The 16,397-nt window shown below is 39.7% G+C and overlaps 1 protein-coding gene across 13 annotated transcripts in view; it reads left to right on the top strand.

Annotated features, from left to right (window-relative positions):
* Positions 1 to 16,397, top strand: part of PDLIM5 (PDZ and LIM domain 5) — a 126,137-nt gene that overhangs the window by 82,151 nt on the left and 27,589 nt on the right. For 6 of the 13 annotated variants that reach the window (XM_085057982.1, XM_085057983.1, XM_085057991.1 and 3 more), the window contains 7 exons: positions 227 to 361; positions 1,123 to 1,239; positions 4,545 to 4,733; positions 5,594 to 5,680; positions 6,472 to 6,627; positions 7,457 to 7,588; positions 15,603 to 15,766. In XM_085057982.1, coding sequence (XP_084914108.1) covers positions 227 to 361; positions 1,123 to 1,239; positions 4,545 to 4,733; positions 5,594 to 5,680; positions 6,472 to 6,627; positions 7,457 to 7,588; positions 15,603 to 15,766 — 980 coding nt within the window. The remainder of the gene's footprint in view (positions 1 to 226; positions 362 to 1,122; positions 1,240 to 4,544; positions 4,734 to 5,593; positions 5,681 to 6,471; positions 6,628 to 7,456; positions 7,589 to 15,602; positions 15,767 to 16,397) is intronic. The other 7 variants (XM_085057984.1, XM_085057985.1, XM_085057987.1 and 4 more) reach the window with 7 other exon arrangements.

Raw genomic sequence — 16,397 nt, 5'->3', positions numbered from 1 at the left:
TAACCATCCCCTTTTGAGCAACCAGGTCCAGATTTGGTTTTGGCCTTAAATTGTAGAGTCAATTCATTGTCCTGAGTGAGGATGTGCCTGGATTTTCCACATTTGTAGTTTAGCTCATCCACAGCCACTGGAAAATATTTGTCCTAATCTTGGTCGATCCTGAAACAACCTGTCATAAAATCATGTGTTAATTTTTCTCTCCCCTGTGGCATAAATACATGTAAAGCATACCTGCAGATCTACCTGATGGAGCAGCAACCCAGCATACCTGTATTAATTTGAGTAAGAACTCCGTAGCTACCCCAACTTTGGAGATGCCACCTCTACCAGAACTTCCATCCACACCTTTACCACCTATCAGGTCTGCTTCCTGGTCATTCTTAAATCTGTTCAGTAGTTTTCAGCACTTAAGGCTCCCTACTTTAATAAGATACTTAAATTCCGCATAATAACACAAGAGAAAACAAGGCAGCAATACCTGCCCCTGTGGCTAATTTAGTTGGTTCAAAACTCAGTGTTGTAATTGCTCTCTACCTTGTAGTTTACTCTTTTTTTGTGTATTAAACTGATGTATCTGACAGGTGCTTTTCTTGAAGTAGAGTACTTCAAGACATTTTCTAGATTTTCATTTTTCCTAAAACAACTGAATCAAAGAAAGGATATGGAAAATATTGAGAAATATATCATCTAACGTTCACAAAACTAACACTTCCAAAAAGCTGTAGCAAGAAGCCTATAAAGCTTTGGGGTGAATCCCTCTAGCACTTGTGTCACTTTCAGTATTTTCTAAAGTTTTTTTCTATCACATAATATAGTCCCAAATATTTGTATTCCATCTTTGTAAATGTCAGATACTGCTTGGCTTTCTGAGTTCAAAAGCAGCAGGACACTCTCAACCTTCACTGAAATTGTGATACTCCCTAAGTGTATTTTACATAATTTTATCCTCTTAATTGTATTTTGCTGTAAATTCCATGGTCTTTTTGGGGTTTGGGTTCTTTTTTCCTTTTCAATTTACTAACACTTTCATGCACAGTGTTTCCTGTTCTACATACCATTTTAAGAGGATTAAAAATTTCTTTCTCTGTGTGTCTTCACTTGGTTTTATTACTGTGAAAGAAGTGAAAACAATGCTAGACCAGAACCTGCAGCTGCTCTTTTGCCAATAGCAGATTCCTGCCCTGGCAGTGTCCCTTCTCCCAGACTTTCTGAACATATTGCTGCGCCAGCTCCTGGGAGGTAAATCATTCACGGGAGGTTTTGATTCAGTTAACAATCTATCCTGTTCTGTCCTGGATTTGTCTGTCTTGGAGGAGAGAGGGTTGTTTGTCATTCACTTAAAATAGACTTCATTAGGCTGCTGTGACTAGGGATTTTCCTGGAAATGGTAGGAGGGGAAAGGAGGAAAATGAAATAAAAATAAGGCAATTAATGAACATTCTTGTGGCTACTAGTTAAAATAAAATCTAATATTTAGTGTGTGTACACTGTCATTGGGTGTCTACACTATCACATGGATGGAGTAGCTTTTCAGTGGTCTCAACAACTCAGAACTGAACATGGATTTAGAAATATAAAAGTAAATTTTTAAAAGGTGGATTGTTTAATTCACAACACAGTGTTGTTCTGTAATGCAATCAAAGAACACTAGGGGATTACCTGGCAAATTTCCTGTCACTGGCCTTGGATAGTTTTACTGGCACTTACCTTGGCAAATTGCTCGTGTTTTGGAGTTCATCTGTGAGTACTAGACAGCAACAGTAATTTTGGATAGAAGACAGTGACAGTAATTCAGAGGATTATGATACCCTTATTGAAGGTCAATAACATTTTCTTATAGTTTGTGTTACATTGTGCAATGACAAAGTTAAAATGTGTAACAAAGCTGTTCCTTTAAAAATGAGAATTAAATGAACACTGCCTGGTGCTGCCAGGCTATAGACAGACTTTTACACTTGAATAAAGCATACAGGAATATACTGTTGCCTACACCTGTGTGGGCTTTGTGCAACTGGAAAACTAATACTAAGATTTGAAATTGACCAGTTTTAAACTTTTAAAGCAGTAGTCTCAACTAACTCAGAGACGAGGAGAAATCTGACATCAAAGTAAAAGCCTGTTTTGTTGTCTTTTGAAGACTTTTTTGTTGTCTGGGAGAAGCAGGTACCTTTGTGAGCTAACATGAGCTTAGGCAGGAAGGGATGGTGGCTGATGATAGGGGCTGGTAGATACCTTCATGGTGACATTTGGTTTGGGCCAGTAGAGTAAAGAAAATTTGGTTGTGATGTTTTCAGCAGCAAATTCTCTTAAATCATCAAAGGTGAAAAATGTACGCAGATATATGGTAACACTCCTGGTGGTTTTTTTTTAAGCAGAAAACCTGGGATGCAAAAGGCAGTGAAAAAAGTACTATTTCAGTAATGGATTTTCATGCCTACTGGTGAAACTCCAGTATGATTACACCTACTTGCTCCATCCATAGGTGTGTTCAGGACCAGGTCGGACTGAGCAACCCAGTCTAGTGCAAGCTGTCCCTGCCACAGCAGGAGGGGTGGAAGTGGATGACCTTTAAGGTCCTTTCCAACCCAGACTGTTCTATGATTTTATTCAGCTGCAGAGGAGGCCTTGCAGATACCACTGCAGCTACTGTGTTCAGAATATCAGGGAGTCATTACTAAATCCAGCTCTTCATCTGAGTCCAGGAAAAATAAATTTAAATGTACTCTCACGCAAGACCCATGGGTTTAAATTTGTTATTTGGCAAAATTAATCTATCAAGAGAGCAGCTTTGAAATGAGAAATCAAAAAAGCAGCTATGTTCATGGTGGTTCAGGATGAGAGCCAAAGTATTTTTGCAAATAAAAACATAGATGATAAGGATTTTCTGCACAAGTAGGGCAGAAATTTGAGCAGCTTCTGCAGAGCTGTAGAGGGAAGGTTTAGCATTGAGTGCGGGAAGGAGAACATAAATTATTTGATAAAGCTGTGTAGTCTGAATTCTCCCATGAATTGAGAGATCATCAGTGTAGCAACTATAGCTGATGTTTCTATTTTGTTACTGAGCTGATCCTGATGCTTTTATAATGCTCTTTGGAGTGGGAAATACAGCAAATCTGATCTTCAAAACCCCTTCTAAAATAAAATGGCGCCTATTGGAAATCTGCATGGAGCAATTAATGAGGGCCATGTCAGGCTTTTAGTAAAGGAAAATTGGGCCACCCAAGGGTCAGTAGAGTTGCTCTTGCTACTGAAGCCTTGCATTTGTTGTCAAGGTTTGGCACAGGTCCTTATTTTCCTAATGGGCTCCATCTTCTCTTGGCTGAAGCTCTGTAAATTGTACCACCAGCTATTTAACCACCAAGGAGAAAACTTGCTGTGAAACGTATGAGGGATCTGGATTTCATTTCTAGATTAAAGTTAAGTGAGCTGCCTGTAAGGTAGACTTCATAATGCTTTTTTATTGTAGTTTTAGTTTTTTACTGAAACCCTTGACTAGTTGTATGACTGTATAACCAACTACTGTAAGTTATAGTGTATTATTAGTCTATTCCACATGTGCAGTGTCCTTCTGTAAGTTTAACAGTAAAATATTTAAGAGCAATTACAGCCTTTCCAGAAAGTTGCAAAAAGTCATCTTAAAAAGTAATCCTGGCAACTTTGAACCATGTAAACCACAGAATCTGGCACTTCCTGAGAAACTGTATAACTAATATAAAACAGATGGGATGCCAGCAGGTCTTTAGATTGTATTTTATAGACATGTTTTTAAAAATCATAGAGACCTACTTTTATATTTTCTTTCAATGGAATTATTCCTAATAAAAATACAAAGACTTAGTATTAAATAATAGGTATTAGTCCTGATTTGTGTTGTGCACTTTCTGATAAGTGGACAGCCAAGAATTTTGTAGTCTGGGAGAAGAGGAGGTCTCAGGCTGACCAAACTAAAACTGTCAGAATTTCTATGGTTGTTTCAGTGTGATGAGAAGCAAGAGAAAGTAAAATGTGGGGGAGAAATATTGCTCTCCTGTGGTGAATGCTACTTGTCCTTCTGCTTTCTTTTATTTTATAGAACTTTTGTTTGAGAACCCTTTGGAAGTCTTAGCCAAGTGTACACCTCATCTTGCCTTCAACTGTTCAGGTTTTAAATGCCAGCAGCCAAGTAGCAGCAGTGGCTGAGTGTCATCTCCTTACACTTAGGTAGTTTCTTGTATACTGATTGTGCTGTTGTTCAAGTTGTCTGTTGAGTAACTACTTTAAAATTACCCAAATAGTTTGGGTTTATGGTTGAACAAGCACTCAAGCTTTAGCTGTAAAAATGCCTCAAAAAATTGGTTTCAGCATGGTCTGATTCCCAGAGCGTGAATATCTGGTTCCTAGGGAAGGAAAAAAAAAGCCCTAATCTGCTACTCACTTCTTACAAAAGATGCAAGAATACCAGCTAGAAAGAGTTGTCCAGTGCTGTTTTGTATTTTAATCAAATGAGAAACTTCTTCTCTGTATATTGTCTCACTATAATTACTCATGGAATCAACATCCACTAGGAAGATAACAGTGCCCACTCCAGATGCAGCGAGCTCTTTGCCGGCGGATGAAGCACCTCCTGTCCCCGAGAAATGTGCTGTGGCCACGCAGACCACTGAGTTCCCCCTGCCTGCTGACCCAGCTGGGGGGCTGCCTTCTCCAGCCCCACTTGTGGGAACAGCCCTCGGGCTGCCTCCTGCCCTTGCCAGGTACCTCTGAGCCAGCTCTGTTAGTAAGGTGCAGTCAGAAACTAATTCCACTCACATTGAATCACAAAATGGTTTGGTGTGGCAGGGACCTTAAAGATCATTTAATTCAAACACTCCCACTCTAGGCAGGGACACCTCCCATTAGACCAGATTGCTCAGGGCCCCATCCAACCTGGATGTGAACATTTCCAGGGTTGGGGCACCCTTTCTCAGGTCAACCTTTTCCAGTGCCTCACCATCCTTGTAGTGAAGAATTCCTTCCTAATATCTAAACTAAATCTCTCCGCTTTTAGTTTAAAGCCATGAATTTTCACCTGATTATTTTTTTGATGATGATGCTGTCAAGATGGAGCAGCTTAGAGGTCTCCTGACCCTCACAGTGCTCTGGAAATTTGTATAGTAATTAAAAATTCAAGTAGTTTTTAGGCAAAAGCTGTAAAAGTAATTTAAAAACTAATGCAGCTTTTCGATGGAGGAGGAAAAGCAGTCATGGGTAGGAGATTCAGTTGGATTTTATTGGCAGAATTTGGTGACATGAGGAGAATATAGTCACCCTTGCCACAAAATGTGGGTTTTTATTTTGTCCAATAGCCTGAAGTGTTTGGAGGAGAATACAAGCTTTAACTTGTGTAGTGATGGAACTTCCAGAATTTAAGTGTTTACCAATAGGGAAAGAAAGTGCTTCCCTCAGTAATTAACAGAACAGGATATTAAAAGATACCTGATTTCTTTGTTTGTTTATGGGTAAGGAGGGCTTTAAAAACTCCATAAATGAACTGCTCCTGAGCTTTAGTTAGTGTTGCCAGAGGTGTAACAAGTGTTTGATTAATGATTTTTCTTCTCTTGCTGCTTTTGGGCAGGCATGAACCATCTCTGTCTACTTGTGAAACAAATTCTTTCAATAAAATCTCGAGCTTTCAGTCTAAATCATCTGTAAATCACGCAAGGTAAATCTTTTAAGGTAATCTACAGCAAACTTCTAGGTGTAAGCAAGATATTCAGGCAGTATTTTTGTGTTTAAATCTGGGAAGTGGTATATTGTGTTTAAATCTGGAAGTGTGTTTGGAGTGTTCTGTGCATCTTTGTAGTTATTTTTTAAAATACACAACAATTCAGTGGATAATCTTGGAATTTTAAAATAAGAACCCAAGTTACAGGCTAGAAATCATAGAAATTATTTTGGAGCTAGTCTGGTTTTATTTTTTTTTTTTTTGTCGTCTCTTCACATCCCTTTTCACCCATAAAATAACTAGGGAAAATGAAATGGGGTGAGGATGACACTGAATTTGGCAAGGGTTGCTAAAAGTGGACTTGCTGAAGTTATATCAACAAATATTGCAAAGTTTTCTATGTTTACTATTTATTATGAAAAAGGGGAGTAGGTAAATGATCTTCAGGGCTAATTCTGTCCAAGCCATAGAGACTTAAGTGGATCCACATGGAGTGTTCTGGGCCCTGGTTCAGTGGGAGTGACCCAGGCAAGCAAGGCAGAGTGTAGGATGAAGAATTTGAAGGGTGACAGATGCTAAATGTTCACTTGATGAGGGGAAAATTTTATTTGTGGGTGAAATCAAAACTGCTGTTCTCTATATTAGTATTCAAGCGGCTAACACATTGCCCGATGTCCTGGTGAGCTGGAAACTTCCATAACTTTCCAGTGGTTAATGTGGTCTGGTATTGTGCTGTATCTCTGTCAATCTTTCCTGATTTCTCTGTTTTCTCCTGCATTGGCTCAAAGCTTCTGCGCTGCAAAAGTACTCCTGGAAAATCCTGTGGGAAATCTGCCGATCCTTGGACACTCTCCTCTTCCGGTTCTTTCCCCTTTCATGCAGAGATCAAAAATTAAGAGCATGGCTGCTGCTGCTGTGTCTGCTGCTCTTGCTGTCCGGGCCAGGTAGCCATCAACTTTAAAAGGAATGTTTTATAGGTTGGTTTAAGGAGGTTCCAGTTCACACAAGAATAATTGGTCCCTGGCAGGGTTGTGAAATCAATCGGCTCTTTCACAATAGTGGGCTAGTTATTAGAATATGTCCAAAGCTGCCATGCCCTATTTATAGCTCAGCTGCTCTGAACCTTGGTGAGTAATTCTACCATTCTGTTCCTCATGATACCTGTTTTACAGTTCAGTTAGTAAATTAACTGTAAATAACATTTGTGTTACAGGAGTGACAAAGAATAATCTGTAACTTTGAAGAACTTTCTGATGCTTGAAAACAATAGCTTGTGGAGTTCCATGTAAATCTTTACTCTATTGCTTTTTATAAAAGCTTGCTTAGACCAAACATTTTGACAAGTTTTTCAGTCATCCATTCATATCAGTAAAATATTTTTGAATTTGCAATAATATCCATTTTTTGTATTTCCTAATTACATAGATGTCCTAAAATACTAATAAATGGTGTACATTAGAAAGTATACACAAACCCAGAAAACTAAAAAATATGAGAAAAATTTCCCTTTTGATTTTACTTTATTAATGGTGAAAATGCATGAAAAGAAAATTATTCTTGTACCTCAGTGGGTTGTCTTGTGCATCACCTGAAGTGTGCAACCTCCACTTTGTGGGCTGCTTGTTTGGACAGAATTCCTGCATCAGTTGTCCAGAGTTCAGTTTCTCCAAACAGGCATTTCAAAAGGGATTTGGGATTTTCAGAGGTCCCAGCCATCTTGAACTTTGTGTGGTCACCTCATTTGTTTATGGGGTCTTTTTACACGCTTGCTAGACTCTACGAACCTAGTGCCTACCGCTCGCTCCTGGATGCCCTGCTCATCACGCCTGTTGCTAAGCCTCCTCTGCAGGCCACTGCACCCTCCAGGAAGTCCACAAGTGCTCTGGAGTTGCCAAAGAGCAAGAGGTATTGTCCAGGTGTGGTGTGTGGTTGGCGTTTAGGACTTGCAGGAAATTGGCTACTCCTTCAGAGCATGTTTTGGTTTTCTGCAGGCTTGTGCCTGTCCTGGTCCTTGACATGAGGTCACCAGCTCCAAACCCTGCTGGTTTCCCCTCTTTCCAGAGCTAACATGCACCCTGGTCCAGCTGATGGTGTTTGTGCAAGTCCACCATACTAAGCAGAGGTTTCCTTTCCTGGCTGGCATCAAGTGCCCTCTAAGATGCATGGTGCTGTCTGTGTTGTGTTGTGAGCCTCACAGGGAGGCACTGTCACTCTAACAGAGGCAGCTGGAGAAGAAACAAGAGATTCTGGCTTGCAACCTTTATGCGGGTGAATTATTTGCCACAGTTCCTTGAGCAACTAAGCAGCACGTTAGGCTATTTTTCAAAGCTCACTTTTAGTGTATAAAATCAAATAACTGGCATGCACTCCAGCACATGACTATTTTAAAAATTATTTGCTGTCTAGCGCTTTGTTCTAGCGCTGATTCTGTTCAGTGCACAGGACTGAACTGTTTGTTCTCCTTTCCTGACCGCAGCGACGTTAACGCTTGCTTCAGTGGAAAGCTGCTTGAGTGACTTCAGCTGCACAGGCAGAAGTCTGCTTCTGTAGCAGTGTATTAAGTTGTGCTAAGGAAGAAAATAATCTGTGCGTTTTCATGTACTTATTTTCATTTTCATAAGCGTTAGACTGTTGTAGAGATAAGGCCCAATTATAAGTAGAGCTGAGATCCACTTGATGTGGAAACTTGTGTTGAATAACAAGTGTTAGTTCTCTCCCTCCGGTTTCATGGCTCCCAAAGTGATGTCAGTCACTAGAAAATGCTAAAGTAGCCCTAACCTCAGGGAGTGGAAATAGTAGCATATAAGACACAAACAACCTTTACTTGCATCAAAATTTCTGACTTGTAGCGTATCTGCTTTAAAAAGAAAGAAAAGGAGCATTAACAGAATTGTAGAGATATAACAAAACTTTAAATACTGATTTTATTTTTGCCTCTGAATGATACTAGAAAAGCTTTTATGAACATATTGAAAGAGAAAACCTCTTGAGTTTTGATAGCTGTCTGTGCACTACAGGGGAAGTCCAGGCTGGGCCATCAGCAAGACTTTATTCTTTAGCTGTGGTGTTTGTTTGGTGATACTTTAGCAGAGACAGTAACGATGATGAAAATGAATTCTCTGACTTCCCTTTTCTTTTTTTCTTCACTCACTAATGTGCATTGTTTATGACGAGTGAAGGTAGATTGTTGCATGAATGGAAACTTTCTCCTTCCTGACTCTGAAACTGGCTTTATTTTTGTCCCTTGTTTGCTCACTCTATGGGGGGAAACTCTCCTGGTCTTGGAAGATTTATTTTTGGAAATGCACTCAGTGTTGAGATTCCTAAAGTGGCTCCATTCAGTTGCTGTCCCTTACAAGTACATGGGAAAGGCAGGAAGCAATGGAGAACTTGTTTCATTCTTCCATAGTCCAGTTTTGGAGGGGTTTAATCTGTTTTGCTCTTCCAACTGACAGAGCTGGAGAGAGATGTGCCAGGGAGCCAGAAGGTATACTGGGTGTACAGAGACCATATAAGCCTGCCCAAAAGACCATATCAGTTTTGGATATATCAACATCCAGGTTGAATGGCTTGAAATAAACATCCATGGATTATTAGAGGGTTTTAAAGGTAACTTTTAAACTTGTGAAAAATGAATTTTCTCTTAAGCCATCGCAAATAGCCAGGTTATCCTGGCTATTCAGGTTGCTGCCACAAGGCTATGGCATAAGGTGATAAAGGAAGCACATGATTTTTAGCCTGTTAGGGACTTCCCAAACACAATATGACCTAAAATTTCGGAGACATGATGTAGCAGTACAGTTAGTCTGAGAACACTCTGCATCAACTGCATTTTAAAAAAGGATTTTTCCAGGGATAGCCAATGTTGCCCTGAAGACAGCATACAACATATGAGGGTAATGATTTCTGTTTTCCATATTATTGTCTTAGTCCCGAGCTGCCTGCAGCAAGGAAGGAGAGGTTTCCAGTAGATGGAGCCATAGAAAGGAAGCTTTGTGCTGTCTTCTGTTGAATAAAGGAGCGCAAGCCTTTACTGCATGGCTTGAGAAACATGTAGGAAAAGGAGATAAAAGAAGATAAATGTAGTGTCAGTAACCACATATTCTCATTGAATTTCAACAGAGATCAAGCAAAACCAATTATGTCAGAAAAAAAATAATAGATTTGAAAGAAACGTACCCATTGAGTGTGAGAAACTAGTTATTAAATGTCTTTGCATTACAATCCATCTAGTGACAAATTGTGATATGTAAACAAATGCAATGCTGAAAAGTTGTTTCAAATGGCAGCTCACTTAATCCCACAATGAAATAGTTGATAAGAAAGGAGAGCTGAAATCTTATGTCCCATAACTAAAGAGACCAGTATATGACAGAATACAGTAGACTAACTTGTTCAAAAGAAGGTTTGGCTCAACCAAGAAAGCCAAGTAAATAAACTGCTTTGAGTTTTCTGGCTCTGTCTTTTACAACTTTCATGAAAAGTTAATGAATCTATTTTACAAAGTTAGCCTAGGCTTCTTTGCATTATCTCGGGGGACAAACTCAGGAAGGTTGTAGCTATAACAAAGGCAGGGTTTTGATTCTGCTCTGAAGTAAGGTTGCTCCAGAAATATTTCCCTTTTTTCCCCTCTCACTTCACTGTCTCTGCTCCAGAAAGCTGGCTGTCTTAAACTGGGTAGCTGCCAGAGTACTTACCTTTTTCTGGCTTAGTAACTGGCTTGAGGTGGTGCTGAACATCCACACATTTTCTTCCCCACCAGACTCCTTTGTAATGGGCTTTTTTTTGGTGTATAACAGCCATGCAATCTTTCGCTAAGCTAAGTGTTTCGTCCTGATGGCAGCAGGGATAGCCTTGAGTTTATGGGGCCTGTGTGTTTTTTAACAGATCACACATATGCAGCACAGGAAATGATGTGTTTAACATATTGCATGTTCAAGAATTGGAGCTCTGCCTTAAAATTAAATCTCAAGGTAGAAACACTGTGAAATTTTGGGAAACACTAGCAAGAATAAGTGTTGACAGCCCTTTTGTTTTTGACATGCCTTTTGGTTTTATCTTCCTGATACTATGCTACATTCAATTCCTTTAAAAAATGGAAGTCTGGCCTTGTGAGATGAGCACTGGTGTTAACTCTGAGAGAATACTTACTCTGAAAGGTGCTTTAAGTTATTTCTGTGTAGAGAGCACTGCTTACAGAAGGGTTGCATACTCCCTCCCTGTAATTCGAAACAGAAATACCTCCACCCAAACGACTTTCTCTGCTCTTTCTTTCTATTATTTTGCATTTCTTCTTTCTTGCAAGATACTAGAGCACTGTTAGGTTAACATAAATGTAAACACTGACTGAAACCATAGGCTTGTAGTAGGGGTGGGAACAAGGTCAGCACGCAGTGCTTCTTACCTTCTGTTTCTCTATTGTTACATCAGAAAACCCTTGCAAAAAGGCATATTTGTTTCCCCTGTTCATGGAATTTTGTCATCATTCTCACTCCTACCTTCTTCTGGTTTCCTATATATATATATATATATATATCTTCAGCTATTGTGTATTTTGATGCATGACAAAATATATCACGTGATTTGTATGACTTAAACAATTGAGACCTGAGATCCAAGTCACAGAATTCCCGGCCATCTAAAAAAGTATTTACAAACTGTCCCTTAGATACTCCATGACCTGTTCTGTCAGCAGATTTCCTCACACCACAGGAGACTTGTTCCTTACTCCCACAGTTGTTCTGCACAGCTGAACAAGTTAGTTTAACAGGCTACTTAAACTATCATTTATATCCAGAGAGCTGTTAGTAAAATACTGATGTACCAGACTGAGCTCAGGGCTCAAGTGATAATGTTTACAGATGGATAGCCAATATCTTGCATGAGGAAAAAGTGTATCCAGATCCCTTAAACCTGCTTAGGAAAGTCCAAGAGATTTGACCCTTGTTATGATTTTAGTGCTTTTAGGAGTTACACAATGGCAAGCTGAATTCCTTTTAAACTAGTACCATAGGTTCTTCTTTGGCAGATAGAACATGACAGATTGTTAGCTTCCCTAAAGTTTGTGTGAATAAATTCTGGGCAGCATTATATAGGAGTTTCCATGGAAGAACGGAGGGAGGTTTGGTCATCTATAGCTCCAGACTATGTTTTTCTTCTGGTTTTTTTTGGGGGGGAGGGGTGGGGTTTTTTTGTTTGTTTGGTTTTTTTTTAGGCTGAGGGAGGGGAGGCTCATCAAAACATCTAAATACATTAAGAAGGATTTTTTAGCGCAAGTTTCTTAAAATAACCCTGAAATATGTTCTGCCTGGTCTCTGAGAAAGTGTGCTTATGTCATGTATGACCTGGACCCACTTCCTCCCCCACAGGAGGAGGAATTTCTGCTTGCTTTTTCTAGGATTTTTTTGCCAGTTTCTACAGTGCTTTTGTTGATCAGGAGAACAGGCTAAGTCTAAGGAGCCTTTTGTGAGTTCTGGATAGTTTGCACTGGCACTGGAGCCCTGTGTGTGCCCCTAAGCCTCAGACTGGCTCCCCAGAGATGTGTTTGTTTTCCATAAACACACTTACTCTGATTAAAAAAGGCTGCACTGGGTGGTAGGAGTTGTTCTCCATGGAATTTCAGGAGTGTCTGTTAAGTATAAGCTGGCATATATAAAAGATATAGAGGTGTCTTTGACTTGCTTCTTTGCCAGACATTTTTCTTGGGTTTGTTTTTGCAATCTGTTTCCCTTGCAACACACTTCCAGAATTATTTTGATTAATCTTCCCATAGCTTATTAATCAAACTTTTCGTGGGTTTTCAGGACACAAGACTGAGTCTGTCAGACTTGTGTTTCACCTTTCCTTCATTCTTGCAGTGCAAAAACCCCTTGCCCAAAGCCTGACAGCAGACCATTCACATCTTGCAGGAAATGTTGTCTTACAGGGATGTGACTCTTGGTTGCATTAGTTTTCATCGTGGAAAACTTTAATTTTTGCTGTAAGTAGTCGCCAGGTGGAGAAGGAGTAGTTTAAGAGTTATGGGACAAAGTTAAAATGTTAGTGCTAGAGGCAGTAGGTAGGTGTGTGATTAATAATTGTACAAGTGTTCTGACATGGAAATGTTCTTGACCGGAACCTGACCTGTGAGTGTCAGCTGGGAAGCCTGAGAAAGAATTCACACAGAACCTGGTAAATACATAAGGTTTATCATTCCTTCCTCAGTTTCCTAAAAAAGCAGGTGGGAGCTCTCTTCCATAACATTTATTTTCTTCAATTTCAGTATATTTATCTCTTCAAATCGTGTATTTTCTAGATAGTGAAACTTGAGTCATCATTGTGCAATATCCTAGTGAGTTACAAAGTATTAGTACAGCTAACTGTGGGCCTTGTACAGCCACTTGTAGCAGATAAGTGTGCTTCTGGAAAGATCCATCACTGTATTTATAAAGTTGGATAAATATAATTGGTGTTCGAGTATTTCTCAGTGTAGAAGAACATGAAACAAAATGCTGAGGAATTAACTTTGCAGCATGAATTTGAAGTTCAGCATTTAAAAAGTTGACCCTCTTATGAGGGAGACACTGCTGAGGGTGCAGCATGTCTTTGATAGTGAGACAAAGATGGATCTGTCTTTTTACAGAGAATACTGCATGTGTGCTCCCAGCTAACTGTGTGATCAGAGGCTATAATTCCAGAAAAATGGTGCATTATTTCATGCAACCTACCATAAGTGGGCAGTATCACACAATAGAGACTTGCCAAGCTGCAGCAGCAGCCTGCCTGTTAAATTAACAGGCTGGGGTGGTGGCTTGAGTTTATTCAATTCTTGCTTTAAAGAAACAGACACACAGTACGAAGGGTGTCCAAGAGCTGTCAGAAGTTCTGCCCTGAGGCCAGCAAGATCCTCTCTGTCAGAATGATGGCTTCAGGCTTTTCCCTTGGGAAGCTTCTTGCTCCAGGCTCCTGGCACATACACTTCCAGAGGTGATTAAAAAAAATCAGAGGTAGTTTATCCCTGGGTTTATAATTGTCTTTCAGTTTGGGATCATTAGGATTTCACCTAATTTCCAAATGAAAGCCGAGGTGTCTCCAACAATCTGTACCTTCAGGAAGTAGCATGCCATGTCATTCACAAGCCTTAGCACTCAGCCGCAAAAATGGCAATGGTAGAGTTTCCAGTGAGCATTGCAGTGAGCCTTGTGGGTCTCCATCACTCTGTTTCCTTGCCATCTTCTCCCTGGAGGTACCTTTTTTGCTTGTCTGAAATCTGTTTTTGCTTGTCAAGTTGCCTTTGCTGTAAAAGATAGCTGCTGACTCAGCAGGATTTTCTTATTTCTGACAGGTAATTTGTATTATTTATGATGTATTTGTTCCAGACAAAGGCAGTAAAGAGGTGCTAGACTTGAAAAGTTATTTGACAAGCAGTAAGGAGCCTCTTGGTGGAGAAGGAGGAAAGTTTCTTTTTTTAGCACCAACGGTGTTAAATGAATTCTTAAAGTTGCACTGGGGCTCTGGCCTGGAATGGGTTTGATGGCTTACATGTCAAATATATTCAGCAGTACCAGAGGATGTTTCTGTAACAACGAAGTTGCAAACAAAGTTGCACTTTTCATTGTGGAAAAGTCATCTTCAACCACTGAGCTGCTACTTCTCTTTAGAGGGTACTTTCCCATCCTTTTTCTTTCAATCTGCAATAGCACTTTTATGCCATGTATCTCCACTGCCTCAAAATCTGCCTGTAATAAAGACTTGGATCATGAGCCTTTAAGGAATCTAACATGTGCCTTCAATGCCTCCATTTGAGCTATACCAATGTCTTTAAATATCTTGTCAACATTTGAGGATAATGGAATGCAAGGTCTCAGTGCTTTGCTGTGCACACTGCATACAGCAAATCCACCAGTGCCAGTTCAGCACTGCTGTTACCAAAATCCTACAATTGCAATAGCTGTCACTCATTAAACTCAGCATTGAGATTTATTCTCTAATCTCCGAATAACTTTTTTATCCCTTAGCCGGAAGAAGACTCTAAATACATTAATTATTTACCCTGTAAATCTAGAGACACAAAAAAAAAAATCAAGGTGAGGCCTGTGTTTTGGCCTCATGGTGGGTTGAAGTTCTTGCATGTCATATGGGCAAGGCAATACTCTGCATGTGCAACACTTGTAAACTAAAAATAGCTTGTGGATTTTTACTTTACAAACTTGGCACAACCTGTAATTCTGGGAATGACCCTGGTGAAATACGCGTGGTGCACATGTGCTGTAAATTTGTTTTTCTTCAGGAGAGGAGAGAATACAAGGCTTCTAGTGTGTTACTGATGGGTTTCCAAATTGTGCAAAATATGGTTTTGGAATAGTATTTCACATATGTATTTGTCTGTATTTCACAAAGTTGTTAATTTCCTGGATTTTGTGTCCTTTTGTTTTGCAAATGACCTTCACTAGCAATTACTCCTCTACTTTAAATATTTTAAACTAAAATACTTGTTTTCAGCTTCCCGAAGGCAAGTGAGAAACAAAAAATTTTCTTGCTAGCAGCATAATTAGTCTACTTACACTCTATGTGAATTGTGATTAAGTTTAGTTTTCATCACGTGTGTTTTTAAAGAGCTAAAAGAGTTCTGCCAACCCTTAAAATACAAAAGCAGCTGTAAACTGCTCTAAAGAGGCAGTATAAAATATTGTGCATATTGTTTAATGACTAAAGAAGCTTACAACTCTTTTAAAATTAAAATTGTAAAGGGTTGACTGTATTGACCTTTGGCAGAGCTCACTCAAGTATCCAGTTCTTAAAAAGCAGCTTCAGTGTGTATTGTTGGTGCTGACAGACCAGTGGATGCTGCTTTGCTGCACCAGGGTGAGGGAATGTAATTTCACAAGTTCTCCTGTTCTAGCAAGAGTCATTTATTTACTCTTCCCTCGTTTCTGACCAGTGATTCCCTGGAAGCTGCCCAGCCTGCTCCGGTGAGGAGCGTCCCTGCCTGCCAGGACAATGTGGATGTCAGAGCTGCTCCTGCCAACACAGCACCTGCCACAGTCCTCAAGCCAACAGCACCCCTGGGTTCTGCCAAGGGCTGGCAGCCTCCAAACCAAGCAGGTAACTTCCAGAGAGGCTTTTTCTTGTTCACCTAAAGACCTCTGGATGGCTCAGGAAAACAAACTTCACCTTGGGTGTATAAACAACAGGCTTCAGATGGCTGTTTGTGGGTTTTGAGTACAGGCCAGTTTGCTTGGAAAAGAGAAGAACCAATTTTGCCTTTTTGGTAAACCAATAGCCCTTTGTGAGTAGCCTCATAGATGTAATTGGTTTCACAAATAAGCAAAATCAGATGCCTCACACCTCTAATTAAAAGCATTTATACCAATCAATTATATATATACAACTCACAGTTTCAGCTTGGTGCTTCCCATGTGACTCTAGATTCCAACATATTCCATGCTAGTTCAGGTAGGAATATCAACATAATATCATCATAATAACATGATATTATCGATAGACATATGTTTTCCAAGTGATCTTTTCAGAAGTACTAGTTAATTAAAAAAAAAAATAAAAACTCTAATGCTTTAGCCTTTTTTATGTATTTGACATCTGTAGGTTTTATTTGAGCAGGGAGGCAGATTATTGAGTAGGTTTGTGTTACAGAGATTCGTGTAAAAGTTCTTGCAAGAACAATTCACATAGTTACTACCTTTGAATGTACTTTGTTGATTTTTACCCCTTTGAA

This window comes from Lichenostomus cassidix, chromosome 4, assembly GCF_008360975.1.
Source record: "Lichenostomus cassidix isolate B80296 chromosome 4, HeHo_3.0, whole genome shotgun sequence".
In the NCBI taxonomy this organism is placed as follows: Eukaryota; Metazoa; Chordata; class Aves; order Passeriformes; family Meliphagidae; genus Lichenostomus; species Lichenostomus cassidix.
The sequence above is the reverse complement of the archived record's forward strand: the minus strand, read 5'-3'. Positions and strand labels throughout refer to the sequence as shown.